The following is a 13,158-nucleotide window of genomic DNA, read 5'->3' as shown; positions in this document are numbered from 1 at the left end:
CTCAGCGAGTGTCCATTTTGAAGCATCGTTTTAAGTCACTTCCAGTTCACCTTGGTTTGCAGGGGTTTGCGTTCCAAAATTGCATGGTTGCAGGCCCTAAGTTTGGGAACCGCTGATCTATATTGTTTCCAATGGTCAGGATACTTGCCAGTAGCTTAAAGCCCCCACTTTTTTTCTTTTACAAACAGCAATAGATCTCAGTGACAATATTGTGTTTAAACAGTGCTTCTTAATCTCTGCTGTTTGCAGTTCCTAAGACGTTCGGGTTGTTTAAATTTAAATTAACCACCGAATGCAGCTATGACCAAGGTCTTTGGTTTCCTGGCTTGTGTGTGATACTACTCCCAAGTAGTCAAACCTCATGAGGTTGTGTTTCCTTGGTGTTTTGTTTTTAATCTCTGGTAGCTGAAAACCTACGATAGGGTCTCCGTAAATCCGAGTTGACTTGAAGGCACCCAGCAAGAGCAAAGTAACTGAGCTACACCTCCCTCCACTATATCTAGTAAGCACATTGTGTATGGTTTTTGTTCCTGTGAGAAGATATAGTATTTAAAAAGAAAATGGTATGGGGTCAGTGGCTTTCATGGCCAGCATCCATCGTTCTTTTGTGGCTTTTTCCGGCTATGTGGCCATGTTCTAGAAGAGTTTATCCCTGACGTTTTGCCAGCATCTTCTCTGAAGATGCCAGCCACAGATGCTGGCGAAACGTCAGGAATACACTCTTGTAGAACATGGCCACATAGCCCCACAAACCCACCCAAAAATGGTGTGGGTTTCTGTTTTTTAGATCCGTGGTTGTTGTTTGCTAGCAGAGCGCTGAACTGAAGTTGATATCGTGTCCGTCGGAAGATCGGTTTAGTGGCTGCTCTATGAAATGTCAACACTTAATGAAAAATATTTGCCTAAATCCTGTTGCTTGCCCCAGCTAGAATAAATCTTTTGAATCAATAGGATTTACAGAAGGGTTGACTCTCTGGGTTTTTTCTTGTTGGGGCTAGCAACAGGATTTAAGCCCCTAAAAACTATGGCCTGTTACAGACTGCCAAAATAAAGCTGCTTGGGGTCTCTTTGGAGGTATGCTATTTAAATGATGCATGGGTCCTAAGAGTCCGGAGGTCGCGCCTAAGCCACACTCCATTCCTAAGCACTGGAGTGCAGCTTTGGTGCAGCTTCCAGATTCTTAGGATGCATGCATCATTTAAACAGCATACCTCCAAAGAGACCCAAAGCAGCTTTATTTTGGCAGTCTGTAACAGGCCTAGCAAAAGCTGCAGTTCTGTCTAGCAAAGGCCTGACAGGAGTAAACCCCTAGCCAGACCAGGCAAACCTAACAGGTCCGTCACGACTTAAAATCCCTAGCTGTTGGACTTGCCCCTCTCAGAAGTATGAGACGCAACCCACCCAAAGCTAAAAAAAACCCAAGAAGATCCTAAAGCTCCCTCCCATATTGAGCAGGGTACGTGAAATATCTTCGCTGCCTTCTTCAACCTTATACGAGGTTACTATCCCGGCTCCATCACATGAAGTGTTACGTCTTGTGTATGTAACTTACATTGCAGATGCTGTCCTTCTGTCCGCTCCCAGTTGTTAAAAAGGAGAGCTGGAGAGTACTGATGGTTAAATGGGCTTGATCTTTTTGGCGCAGGGAGAGAGGCAGAGCGACCCCGCATTTAGGATTTAGGTTCCCGAAAGACGCGGCGGAGGCCAAACCTGTCGTGGCGACACGAGAAGAAAATGCGGCACTCCTCCGTCGGCCAGGTCTGTAGTACAGCTTTGGGCACCCAAGACCTATTGTGTCACCTTATCTTTTTTTATGGGGGAGGACCCGGGTCTCGATATTTCGGCCGCGTTTCGATCCTCTTCCTCCTCTCCGCTTCTCCGCCAACCTTGCCAGATCAAGTGCTATTATTGCGAAGCGGAATATTTCTGTTCCTTAACGCTTTGTCGCTTTCTGTCCTTTTTTCCAAGTTCGGTTAGTTTTGCATCTTGGACAAGAGTTTGGCCTGTTGCACATTTCACCTCTTGGCCTTTTTGGGGGGGATTCCTTGGCTGTAGTATGTGTGTTTGTTGCTGGGGAGGGAGGGAAATAGAGCAAGAAAACGCTTGCGGGGGTCCCTTTTTGACAGCTCCGGGGCTTTGCGTGCTTTTCGGTACCCCTCCCCAAACTCAGGAATGTTTTAAAGGCAGTGGAAATGGCTTCCCCTTTCCGTGGGATATTATATATATATATCATTGCGTGCATTCCCGGTTCTCACTGGCAAAACATTTTCATTGCAATCCTAGGTATCTTATAGCATGGAGAGGCCTTAGTGAATTGTTGTTTTTCTTAAGGTGCACATTCTTCTTTGTTTGTTTGTTTCAAAACACTAAAAAAAATTAAGATGGGGGAAAAATATATATATATAGCTATATAAATATATAGAACTATCTAGGAACTTGGTGTTTGCTACACGAGTTTTTCCGCGTTGGGTCACTAACTGTCGCTGCAGGTATCCTATGTGTAAACTCCTTTCTCTCCCCTCGCTTCCCTTTGTATGTATGCTCCTTTCTAGGAAGGTTTGTTGCCATGAAAATGTTTAAAAAGAATTAAAAAGAGAGAAACTTTAGAGCTATGTCTTGGAGGCGGACGGACTTTGGACATTTTACCAACCGTTGCCATGTCTAGTACTCCTATTTTTTAATGCTTCATAGAACTTAACGGGGGATTTAAAAATACTGTGTATATGTACATATTAAACACACCTGCGCACGCACACACTCACACACTCGACATCAGCGGCATTGCGGGAGGCAAAGGCGACCGGAAGCGGAGGGATCGCAACCTCCCAGCGGCTCTAAATCCCAAATCCCCGTCTCTATATTTTGTGCCACAGTTATTTATATATGGAGGCATCTTGATCGCTCTCGGCCGTCAATCCTATTCCTTTTGTGTCGACAGATTTTGGAGGCTTTTTATTTTTATTTTGTATCTGACATCGCACCAGACTGCAATGCCTAGTTTTATTCTTTGTAACCATCCAACCATACTGAGTATGTTTGTAACCGACATTGTGATATTCTGTAATTGTATTGCTCAAATGAATTATTGACTTAATAAATATAGTGTTCCTGCGTTTTGTCTGGCTGTGCTGTGTTCTTTAGTGGGGAAAGACCATGCGCCTAAGATTCAGTGCATTTCAACCATCGGTTGGGTGCCGTTTTGCTAGACATGTCCAACGAAGGAAGGGCACACATTTTGGTTGTGTTTGGCAAACCCTCTCTGAACAAATCTTGCCCTGTGGTAGATTCACCCTGGTACTCAGGGTGTTGAGACAGCATGGTGTAGTGGTTTGAGCATTGGACTATGGTTTGAATCCCAGCTCGGCCATGGAAACCCACTGGGTGACCTTTGGGAAGTCATACTCTCTCAGCCTCAGAGGATGGCAATGGCAAACCCCCTCTGAAGAAACTTGCCACGAAAACCCTTAGGGTTGCCATAAGTCAGAAACGACTTGAAGACAAACAGCAACAACAAGCAGCAAAGAAGCTCAATTACAAGTAATGTAATTGTGAAAAAGCATTTGCAAACCCTGCTTCTGAGTGTCAGAATGAGGGTCTAGGGCAGTGATGGCGAACCTATGGCACGTGTGCCAGAGGTGGCACTCAGAGCCCTCTCTGTGGGCACATGTGCCATCGCCCCAGCACAGAATTTGCCCGAGTTTGTTACTAGAAAGCCAGAGGGACACGGCACTTTGCAATAAATAAGTGGGTCTTGGGTTGCAGTTTGGGCACTCGGACTCTAAAAGGTTCACCATCCTTGCTCTAGGGCTTTCCACTCACACAACAATCCACTGCTTTTTGTTGGTGCAGCTTTCTTCTTTTCGGTAGAGTAATTTAGGTTTGCACAAAGACTCACTTTGTTGCTGTAATTGATAAAAAGGAGCAACCAAGACTCAGAAAATTTTGCAGTTTGGCTGCCTATCCACTGGAGATGTGCCAGTAAAGCCAAATTTTCCTTTTGCCTGCTCCCACCATACAAAATGACAAATCACAAACGCCACTGGTAATGCTTGGGAAGTGTACTCTTTATATTGTCGGTTGCAGGTATCCACAGATCATTCTGTGAAAACAGCCATACAGTGGCATTAAAATTATGTCCTCTCTCCCACGGCGAACGCTTCCCATTCTTACAAACCGAAGTTTAGAAGAGCTGCTTGGGAAGTTGAAGGTGATGCTGTTCCTTCGCCGCACAGAAAACCGGGAGACGCAGTTGGCTCCTGTGTCGGCTGAGGCTTGTCAGTGCCGCCCTTCCTTTTGGTTCTTGAAGAACTCTTCTGGAGCCTGGAGGTGTGAAAGCACCGGTCAATGTTACCAAGATATGGCCCCTCTGCAGATATTGTTGGACTGCAATTCCCATCTTAGCTTAGACCTCATGGGAACTCCAGTCGCAACATAATCGAGAGACCCATACCTTCCCCGTTGTTGTAGTAAAGATTTGGAAACCAATGCTTGGATGGCAGCTGCCGATACCTTTTAAGTCAGGGGTGGACAAAGTGTGGGTCATTTCCCCCCCAAAAGATGTTCAAATATTGCTCCTGTAGAAGGGCATTTTCATCATCCTCTGGCCCTGGAGGGGAAGTAGGTCCAGGAGTGACTCGGAAGTGACTTACAATACTTTTTGTACACTCCCAAAATTTCGCAGGTGGAAAAAGACAGGATCCGTGAGGCCAAAGTGAGATCAGAGTGTAGTCAAGGTGGCAAGCATCACGAATGAGGAAGGACACACAAGCTAGGAGAGACTGCAGCAGTTTGCCTTTGCCTGAGCGGACTGGGAAGGACAACTCTGCTGGGAAAGGCAAGTCCCACTGTACTCTGTACTGGTCAGGTCTCATTTGGAGTCCTGCATTCAGTTCTGGGCACCTCATTTTAAGAAGGATATATAGACGTTGGGAGAGCCAGTGTGGCGTAGTGGGCTATAAAGACCAGGGTTTGAATCGTTGTTCAGCCATGAATCCCACTGGGTGACCCTAGGCAAGTCTCACACTCTCAACCTCAGGATGGCAATGGCAAACCCCCTCTGAAGCATCTTGTCAAGAAAATCCCAAGCCTTAGGATCAAGAAGTGACTTGAAGGCACACAACAGAGACGTTGGAGTGGGTCCAGAGATGGGCAACAAGGATGATGAGAGGAATGAAGAACAAAACCTATAAGGAAAGGTAGAAGTAGCTAAGCATGTTCAACCTGGAGGAGAGAAGATGGAGAGGTGGCATGAATTCATGTCACCTCTCCATCTTCTCTCCACTAGGTTGAACATGCTAAGCTCCTTCAACCCTTCCTCGTAGGTTTTGTTCTCCATCCATCTCATCCTTGTTGCCCATCTCTGGACCCACTCCAACGTCTTGTTGTGTGCCTTCAAGTCACTTCTCGACCCTAATCCCTCTTGCAGAGAGGAAGGGGCAAGTTTGTTCTCTGCTGCCCCAGTCCTAGGACCAGGTCTAATGGTTTGAAGGTACAGAAGGGAAGATGTTGGTTGAACATTAGAAGGGGCTTCTTGATGGTAAGAGTGGTTGCACAATGGAACCAATTGCCCAGAGCGGTGGTGAGGTTTCCTTCTGTGGACCTCTTCCAAGAAAAGGCTGGACAGCTACCAGCTGGAGATGCTCTCAGTGGTTCCCAAACTTTGGTTTTCAAGATTATTTGGATTTCTCCTCCCAGAATTCCTGACTCTTGACCAAGCTCTGGAAGAACGAAGTCCAAAAGACCTGGAGTACCCAAGTTTGGGGACCACTGCAGTCTGGAGATGTTTCACTGAGCAAGGTATATTGGACAGTCAGCTTTCTGTGTCCACAGATCTTTTGATCCACAGATTCAAGCATCCATATTTTTAAATTGCAATCCTCCTTGAGTCCCAATTTTAGAAGAAAAGTGGAGTGTTGTAATAGTGATGATGATGATGATGATGATGATGATGATGATGATGCCTCTTACCTCTTCCTTGGGCTGCTCCCTGAGGGCTGCTCACCGCTTGGTGACAGTGAGTGGGTCAGGTTTGGGTTCTCTTGCCCATGGAGATCCCAGGTATCTCGCAGTTGCTTCTTTTCAGGGAGAGCAACCATGTTGGACTTCTCCAAGCGACAATAGGCCTTCTGAAATACACAAACACACTCTCACACTCGTAACAGAACTCTTGTTCTTCCCCAACAATGCATTTCTATCTGTCGCTCTGTGCAATTATACTTGTGTTCCATATTGATCTCTTAGCAGCTGATCAGGCCTGACTTACTTTCTGATTTACGGTGACCCTATGGCAAACTTGTCATAGGGCTTTCCGGGGCTGAGAGTGTGTGACTTACCCATGGTCACCCAATGGGTTTCCATGACCAAGCAGAAAATTGAACCCTGATCTCCAACATTCAAAGCATTATACCACGCTTTCTCAGTACCCTGAGAACCAGGGTGAGCCTATAATGGGGTTTTCTTGGCAAGGTTTGTTCAGCCACAGATGCCGGCGAAACGTCAGGGATAAACTCTTCTAGAACATGGCCCCATAACCCAAAAAACCCACAACAAACTATGGAACGCCAGCCATGAAAGCCTTCGACGTTGCTCAGAGAGGATTTGTCTTTGCCTTCCTTGAAGGCTGAGAGAGAGCGACTTGCCCCTGTTTCCATGGCCAAGCGGAGATTCAAACCCTGGTCTCCAGGGTTGTATTCCAGTGCTCAAACCACTATACCATGCTCTTTGCTATAGCCAGCCTTACTGAAGAAGCTGTCTGCCGCTCTTTGGACCAGCTTACCTTTCTGTAGCCAGGCCAGGCATCTCCAGGGATAAAACCTTAGGTAACATTTTAAAGGAGTTTAAATGTCTTGGAAGCATCCAGACACTTGCAGCAGTCCCTGATATTCTGCAACCACTGGAGGTCACTGTGGTTTTGTGCATGCTTTACTTACGGCTGCTGCATGTGTCTTATACTATTATTGATATTGATTTTTTAAAAGGGGTCTGGAAGGCCTTGGGCAATAAGTCACATCCTCTCAGCCTCAGGGGAAGGCAATGGCAAACCTCCTCTGAACCAACCTTGCCAAGAAAACCCCACAATAGGTTTGCCTTAGGGACTCCAAAAGTCAGAGATGACTTGAATTTAAACATAACGCACACAAGGGCTTCTTGTTAAACTGCCGTTCCTATGGTTTTTGTCTCCCACGACAGTTGTAAATTCAACATTCAAATAGTTGTTTGGGATGATTTTGTATACGTCGTGTACATTGGAAGCAAAGGTGTCGCTATCTCAGCCACCCATGAAAAGGGTTTTGTTTTGGGGGGAATATTTAAGATTTTGGATAAGGGAGATTCAACTCATGTTGGTAAGTAACTCGCTCTTTCTCTGCCGTGTCAAAACTATCATCCTCACCGTAAACTTGGCCTTTTGGTCAGTCTTGCCATAGTGGTACAGTTTGCATAGTTGCTTCTCATCGAGGTCGGAGAAGAGAGAGACGAACCTCCACAGCATCCTAAAACAATGAGTTTAAGAAGAAAAAATGCTTACAATTTGACTTTTTCCACCCAATGTGGTGTCGTATGGGATGTACCATATCAAAGGGTGATGCTTTTATTTCCAGTTGTGGCTGAGATCCTCCTTCAGGAGACACAGCCACAAAGCAGGGATGGAAAGAGTATCTGAAAATGCCGAACCTTGGTCTCCAGAGTCATAGTCCAGCGCTGAAACCACTATTCCACACTTGCTCTCAATGAACATGGTGTAGTGGTTTGATGTTGGACTACAACTCTGGGAGAATAGGGTTCAAATCCCTACTTGGCCCTGGAAACCTACTCAGAGGAGGGCCAAGGCAAACCCCCACACAACACATTTTGCCATTAAAAACTTCGTGACAGGTTTGCCTTAGGGTCGCCATAAGTCAGAAATGACTCGAAGGCATGCAACTAATGCGTGGTCACCATTTTGATTTTAGAATCTGATATAGCATGGGGGACACCTGGCTGAATGAGACTACATGAAAGGGATCTAGGAGTCCAAGTAGACCACAGGTTGAACATGAGTCAACAGTGCGATACAGCAGCTAAAAATGCCAATGTGATTTTAGGCTGCATCAATAGAAGTATAGTGTCTAGGTCAAGAGAAGTAATAGTGCCACTCTATTCTGCTCTGGTCAGGCCCCACTTGGAATATTGTGTCCAGTTCTGGGTGCCACAATTCAAAAAGGACATTGGGAAACTGGAGCATGTCCAAAGGAGGACAACTAAGGTGGTGCAGGATTTGGAAACCATGCCCTATGAGGAACGATTTAGGGAGCTGGGGATGTTTAGCCCGGAGAAGAGAAGGTTAAGAGGTGATATGATAGCCCTGTTTAAATACTTGAAGGGATGTCATGTTGAGGAGGGAGCAAGCTTGTTTTCTGCTGCTCCAGAGACTAGGACACAAAGCAATGGATGCAAGCTGCAGGAAAAGAGATTCCAGCTCAACATTAGGAGGAACTTCAACAGTGGAACACACTCCTTCCTTGGAGATTGTGGTGGAGTCTCCTTCCTTAGAGGTCTTTAAACAGAGGCAGGATGGCCATCTGTCAATGGGGATGCTTTGACTGAGAGTTCCTGCATGGCAGAATAAAGGGGTTGGACTGGATCAGGGCCCTTGGGGTTTCTTCCAACGCTATGATTCTATGATTCCTGCCCCCCATGGCTGTCTCCACTTTTCGTATTACTTCTTCCAGTGCTTCTGCTCCCACTTTTTGCAGTAATCCTGGAGGAACTTGTTGATGTGGTCTCCGAGGATGATGAGATTCTTCCGGATGTACCTCAGCCTCTTCTCCCTTGGTAAATCTTTGGGCAAATTCAGCTTCCGCAGACACCTCTTAAATGGACGCAGGTACTCCTTGCACTGGAGAATGAAAAGGAGGGAGTTGAGGGACGAGAGGGGAAGAGAACACACATTCCTACAACCCACAGCTCACCATAGAAGAGAAGATACAGCTTCCCCATGACAGGGTTCAATGCCCCACTCAGTGGTGGAAACCCACTGACTGATCTTGGGTGTGTCACACACTCTCACCCCAGAAAACCCCATAATAGGTTTGTTTTGTGAGTGTGTGTCTGAGTGCCTTCAAGTCACCTATTGGCATATGGCAACCCTATTAATTTTATAGGGATTTCTTAGGACAGGGATCTTCAGAGGTCTTTGTGCCAGCTCCTTCTTCCAAAATATAGCCTACTTGTTGGCGTCTCCCATCGAAGCATTAACCAGGGCCAACCCTTCTTAGCTTTAAGATCAGACAAGATCTGGTGCCTTTAGGCTACTTAGGGTCACCATAAGTTGGAAACGACTTGAAGGCACACAACAACAACAACAACAACAACCAAAAGTTAGAAGGCAGTCTGAAAAGAGAAAGACAACATTCCAGATGGATTGCTGTCGCTATAGTTGTGTGCCTTCTTTTCTTGGCAAGATTTGTTCAGGACAGGTTTGCCATTGCTTTGCCCTGAGGCTGAGAGTATGTGACTTGCCCAGTGAGTTTCATGGCTGAGCCAGGAATCAAACTCTGGTCTCCAGAGTCATAATACAACACGGATAGACTCAAGCAAGTCTATCGAATACCTATATAGGGCAGTTGAGGATAGGGCATTCTGGAGAGAGCTCATTCAAAGCCTGTTTGAGAGCAGTGAACACACCTCCAAGTAGTGCTTTAGAGAACAATCCACATCAGAAAGACGTCACTCAAGATTAAGACAGTGGGTCCTTAGTATCTGCTGGGGTTTGGTTCCGGGACCCACCATGGATACCTGCGGATGCTCAAGTCCCATTAAATACAATGGCTTGGTAAAATGGCATCCCTTATATAAAATGGTAAAATGAAGGTTTGCTTTTTGGAGTTGATATATTTTGAATACTTTCAAGCTGCGGATGGTTGCATCTATGGATAAAGAATCCTTGGATGCAGAGGGCATGCTGCACACATGTACAAGTCCATAGGGGTGTTGTCTAGCTCTTCTCTAACAACCTTAGATAGCTCCCTTCCAAGTATAGATCTACCTTTGATCCCGCAGCTGTTTTGGACTTCAGATTCCTTGGCCAGTCTAGCAGAGGCTTCTGGGAGTCGAAGTCCAAAACATCTGGAGAACCAACGTTTGAGAACCACCAAACTCTAGAGCGGTTTTGAGATGGCTTGCTCTTGAGAGAGCAATCCAGACCTGTTTACTCTGCAGAAGGTAGAGCAATGCAGGTAGAACTGAAAACTCCTAGAGGGTTTTTTTTGGTGTCCATCACATCCAAGTGTTTGGACTCTTCTTGTGAACTTGGCCAGGGCATGCAAGTCCACCTTTACTGGTAGTCCATGCTTTCATTGGGAGGTTTCTCTTTATTTTTAGCCGAAAGGATATCTATCTTTTGGCATTCCTAGAAGACAACGGGGTCATTTCACGGCTCACAATTTTGAAGGTCTCCTGCGAGAGTCCGTCGGCGCACTGGACAAGGGCGTCTCCGGAAGGCGCAGCCCTGGCGAATGCCTCGCCGCTTGTGGTCCCAATGGCCTGACGGTTTGGAAGCTGGCTCTCGGTCTCCTGCGGACATTCATATACCCCTGAGAGGTCAGTTTCTGGATAGCCAGTATTGAAAAGTAAGAATGCAAACAACCGTATGACTCCGTTGTTTTTCTTCCTTGGCATATGACTATGCCAAGGAAGAAAAACAACGGAGTCATACGGTGAAAGATGGTTGTAAGGTGTATGGCGTGTGTCTGTACTCCCTGAATTTGGGTTTACGTACATTAGATTCTATGCTGGCTGTTTGCTGTGATAAATGGAAATGAAATGCAAATGTATCAGATTCCAGCTTCTCACTGCTTTTGTTCCCAATTGATGCAGGTGAGGGAGCATCTACATTGCAGAAATGATGCAGTTTAAAGGCTATGGCTCCATCCCACAAAATCCAGGTGAGGCACCAGCACTCTTTGGCAGAGAAGACCCTGTGAAACTACAGATCCCAGGAATCCATAGGATGGAGCTACAGCACTTAAGGTGATGTCCAGCTGCATTATTTCTACAATGTGGATGCAATACTTTTGCAGGCGTTAATCTGAATGTTGAAAGAGGTACCCATGGTATCCAACTCTTCCCGTCTCCCCCAAGATTTAGTACTTTAAATAGCTCCTTTCATGTTCAGACTTAAACTTTGAGTGGATTCATCCTTCCTTGACATAGGAACCAAGAAGTTGCCGCTAGTCCCTGGTGCTTTGGTTGCACTATAAGGCCAACGGACTGAGCTCCGTGTTCTGAGTTGTTGCTGTCATGCTGTCGTCTAGTCTGACTTATGGCAACCCTAAGGCCAACCTATCATGGAGTTTCCTTGGCAAGACTTGTTCAGAGGAGGTTTTCCATTGCCTTCCCCTGAGGCTGAGAAAGTGTGCCTTGTCCAAACCAGTGGTTTTCATGGCCGAACTAGAAACCGAACCCTGCACTCCGCAGTTGTAGTCGTCCAACGCTCAAACCACACTGGCTCTCTATAAGGATTCGCCTTAAGGTTGCCATAAAGTGAATACAAATGAATAAAATTCAGGTTCTAGTTAAAAGGAAATTAAAATGACGACCAATGCACCCATTGCTCAGACCTGGCAGCTCTGGATCGTCTCCTGCTGTCCTTCCACAATCATTCTTGGTGGGTTTTCGTCTCCCACCTTCTCTAGCGGCCAAATCTCCCTTTCCTCTTGGCCTCTTGGGAACTCCATGGCACCCAAGGATGGTCAAGGATGAAATGGGACTGGACTGCTGATCCCAGCCAGCTCTTGTGACATCAGCTCTGAGGCGGATGGGTTCCAGATTCCTAAGACAACCGACGGAGAGGCAGAATTCCCCCAAGGACCCACTTGGGTAGCTTAGAGGCCCTCAACCTATTGCTCCGAGGAGGAAATAGCCTTCAACGGGGCAGCCCTTCCATTGGGTAGTAACTCAGGCAGCCAGTTTGGGGGGTCATCATTAAAAGGAGGCAAATCATTAGTTGCTTGCTTCATGGTTACTGTATTTATTGTCATGGGTGGAGAGACTTGTGAGCCATAGTGTTGGATATGGCTCTGGAGACCAAGGTTCAAATTCTTGCTTAGAATGGAAACCCACTATTAGTGATCTTGGGCAAGTCACACTCTCTCAGCCCCAGATGATGGCAAAGACAAACCCCTTCTGAAGAAACCTGCCAAGAAAACCCCATGATAGGTGCACCTTTTGTCATTGCGTGCCTTCAAGTCGTACCCAATGTATGGCAAACCTTAGGGTCGCCATAAGTCTGGTTTGAAGTCACATAACATACATACAGCCTTTCTGCGTATAACCAGAGTCTAGTTTTGCATTCCAGAAAGTCATAAGTCTGATTTGAAGTCACACAACACACACAGCCTTTCTGGGTATAGCCAGCGTCTAGCAAAGTCCCTAGTTTTGCATTCAAGAAAGCCACACTTGTCCCGCTGTTATCTGGGCAATTATGCCCGGAAGAGGTAAAAAGAGACGATCTCTAGCACATGTCAATAAAACTAATTACTTAAGACGGTTCCTTTGGTCCCAATTAGCTTTGGTCGGGTCACGAACAAGTGGGACTTCTGCCCTTTTAATTTACTGGTGACTAAAGGAGAGGTGTCTTATTGATGCCAGGACAGGCTCCTTGGCATGATAATGAACTTCCTTGTAGCTCCTTCCAGATCATCCTTTATGCTGGGCTTTATGGCGAGGCGTCTGGTGGTGGGTCTCATGTTATGGGAGCGGTGAATCCGTTCTGGGTTTTAGTATGAACTTTAAAGGGCTTTTTGAGGACCTTCATTCATCTGTTGTCCAGTTTGTTGCTTTTATTTTCATAACAGGTTGAGTGCGTTGAGTGTTGGACTATGATTCTGGAGACCAGGGTTTCGATTCCCATCTTGACCATGAAACCCACTGGGTGACTTTGGAGTCACACTTTCTCAGCCTCAGGAGAAGGTGATGGCAAACCTCCTCTGGACCACTCTTGCCAAGAAAACCCCATGATAGGTTTGCTTTAGGCATAAGTCGGAAACAACTTGAAGGCACACAACAACACTTTATGTGTGTAGCGTTTTGAGTTTTGGATTATGGATTATGTTAAAATCCTTGCTCAGCCATGGATACCCATTGGGTGACCATGCGCAAGTCACACTCTCTCAGCCTCAG

At 46.1% G+C, this 13,158-nt stretch overlaps 1 protein-coding gene across 1 annotated transcript; it reads right to left on the bottom strand.

The window, feature by feature from the left end:
• Window positions 1–4,078: 4,078 nt before the first annotated feature.
• Window positions 4,079–11,708, bottom strand: LOC149301461 (CHD1 helical C-terminal domain containing protein 1-like). The gene is made up of 6 exons (XM_089484404.1): window positions 11,598–11,708; window positions 10,420–10,551; window positions 8,700–8,875; window positions 7,391–7,490; window positions 5,968–6,125; window positions 4,079–4,320 (listed from the first exon to the last, which is right to left on the bottom strand). Exons 1-6 carry the CDS (start codon window positions 11,637–11,639, stop codon window positions 4,167–4,169), a joined length of 762 nt encoding a protein of 253 aa, XP_089340530.1. The 5' UTR covers window positions 11,640–11,708; the 3' UTR covers window positions 4,079–4,166.
• Window positions 11,709–13,158: the final 1,450 nt, after the last annotated feature.

This window comes from Sceloporus occidentalis, unplaced genomic scaffold (assembly GCF_023333645.1).
Source record: "Sceloporus occidentalis isolate IW3139 unplaced genomic scaffold, rSceOcc1.0.p SCAF_21, whole genome shotgun sequence".
In the NCBI taxonomy this organism is placed as follows: domain Eukaryota; kingdom Metazoa; phylum Chordata; class Lepidosauria; order Squamata; family Phrynosomatidae; genus Sceloporus; species Sceloporus occidentalis.
The sequence above is the reverse complement of the archived record's forward strand: the minus strand, read 5'-3'. Positions and strand labels throughout refer to the sequence as shown.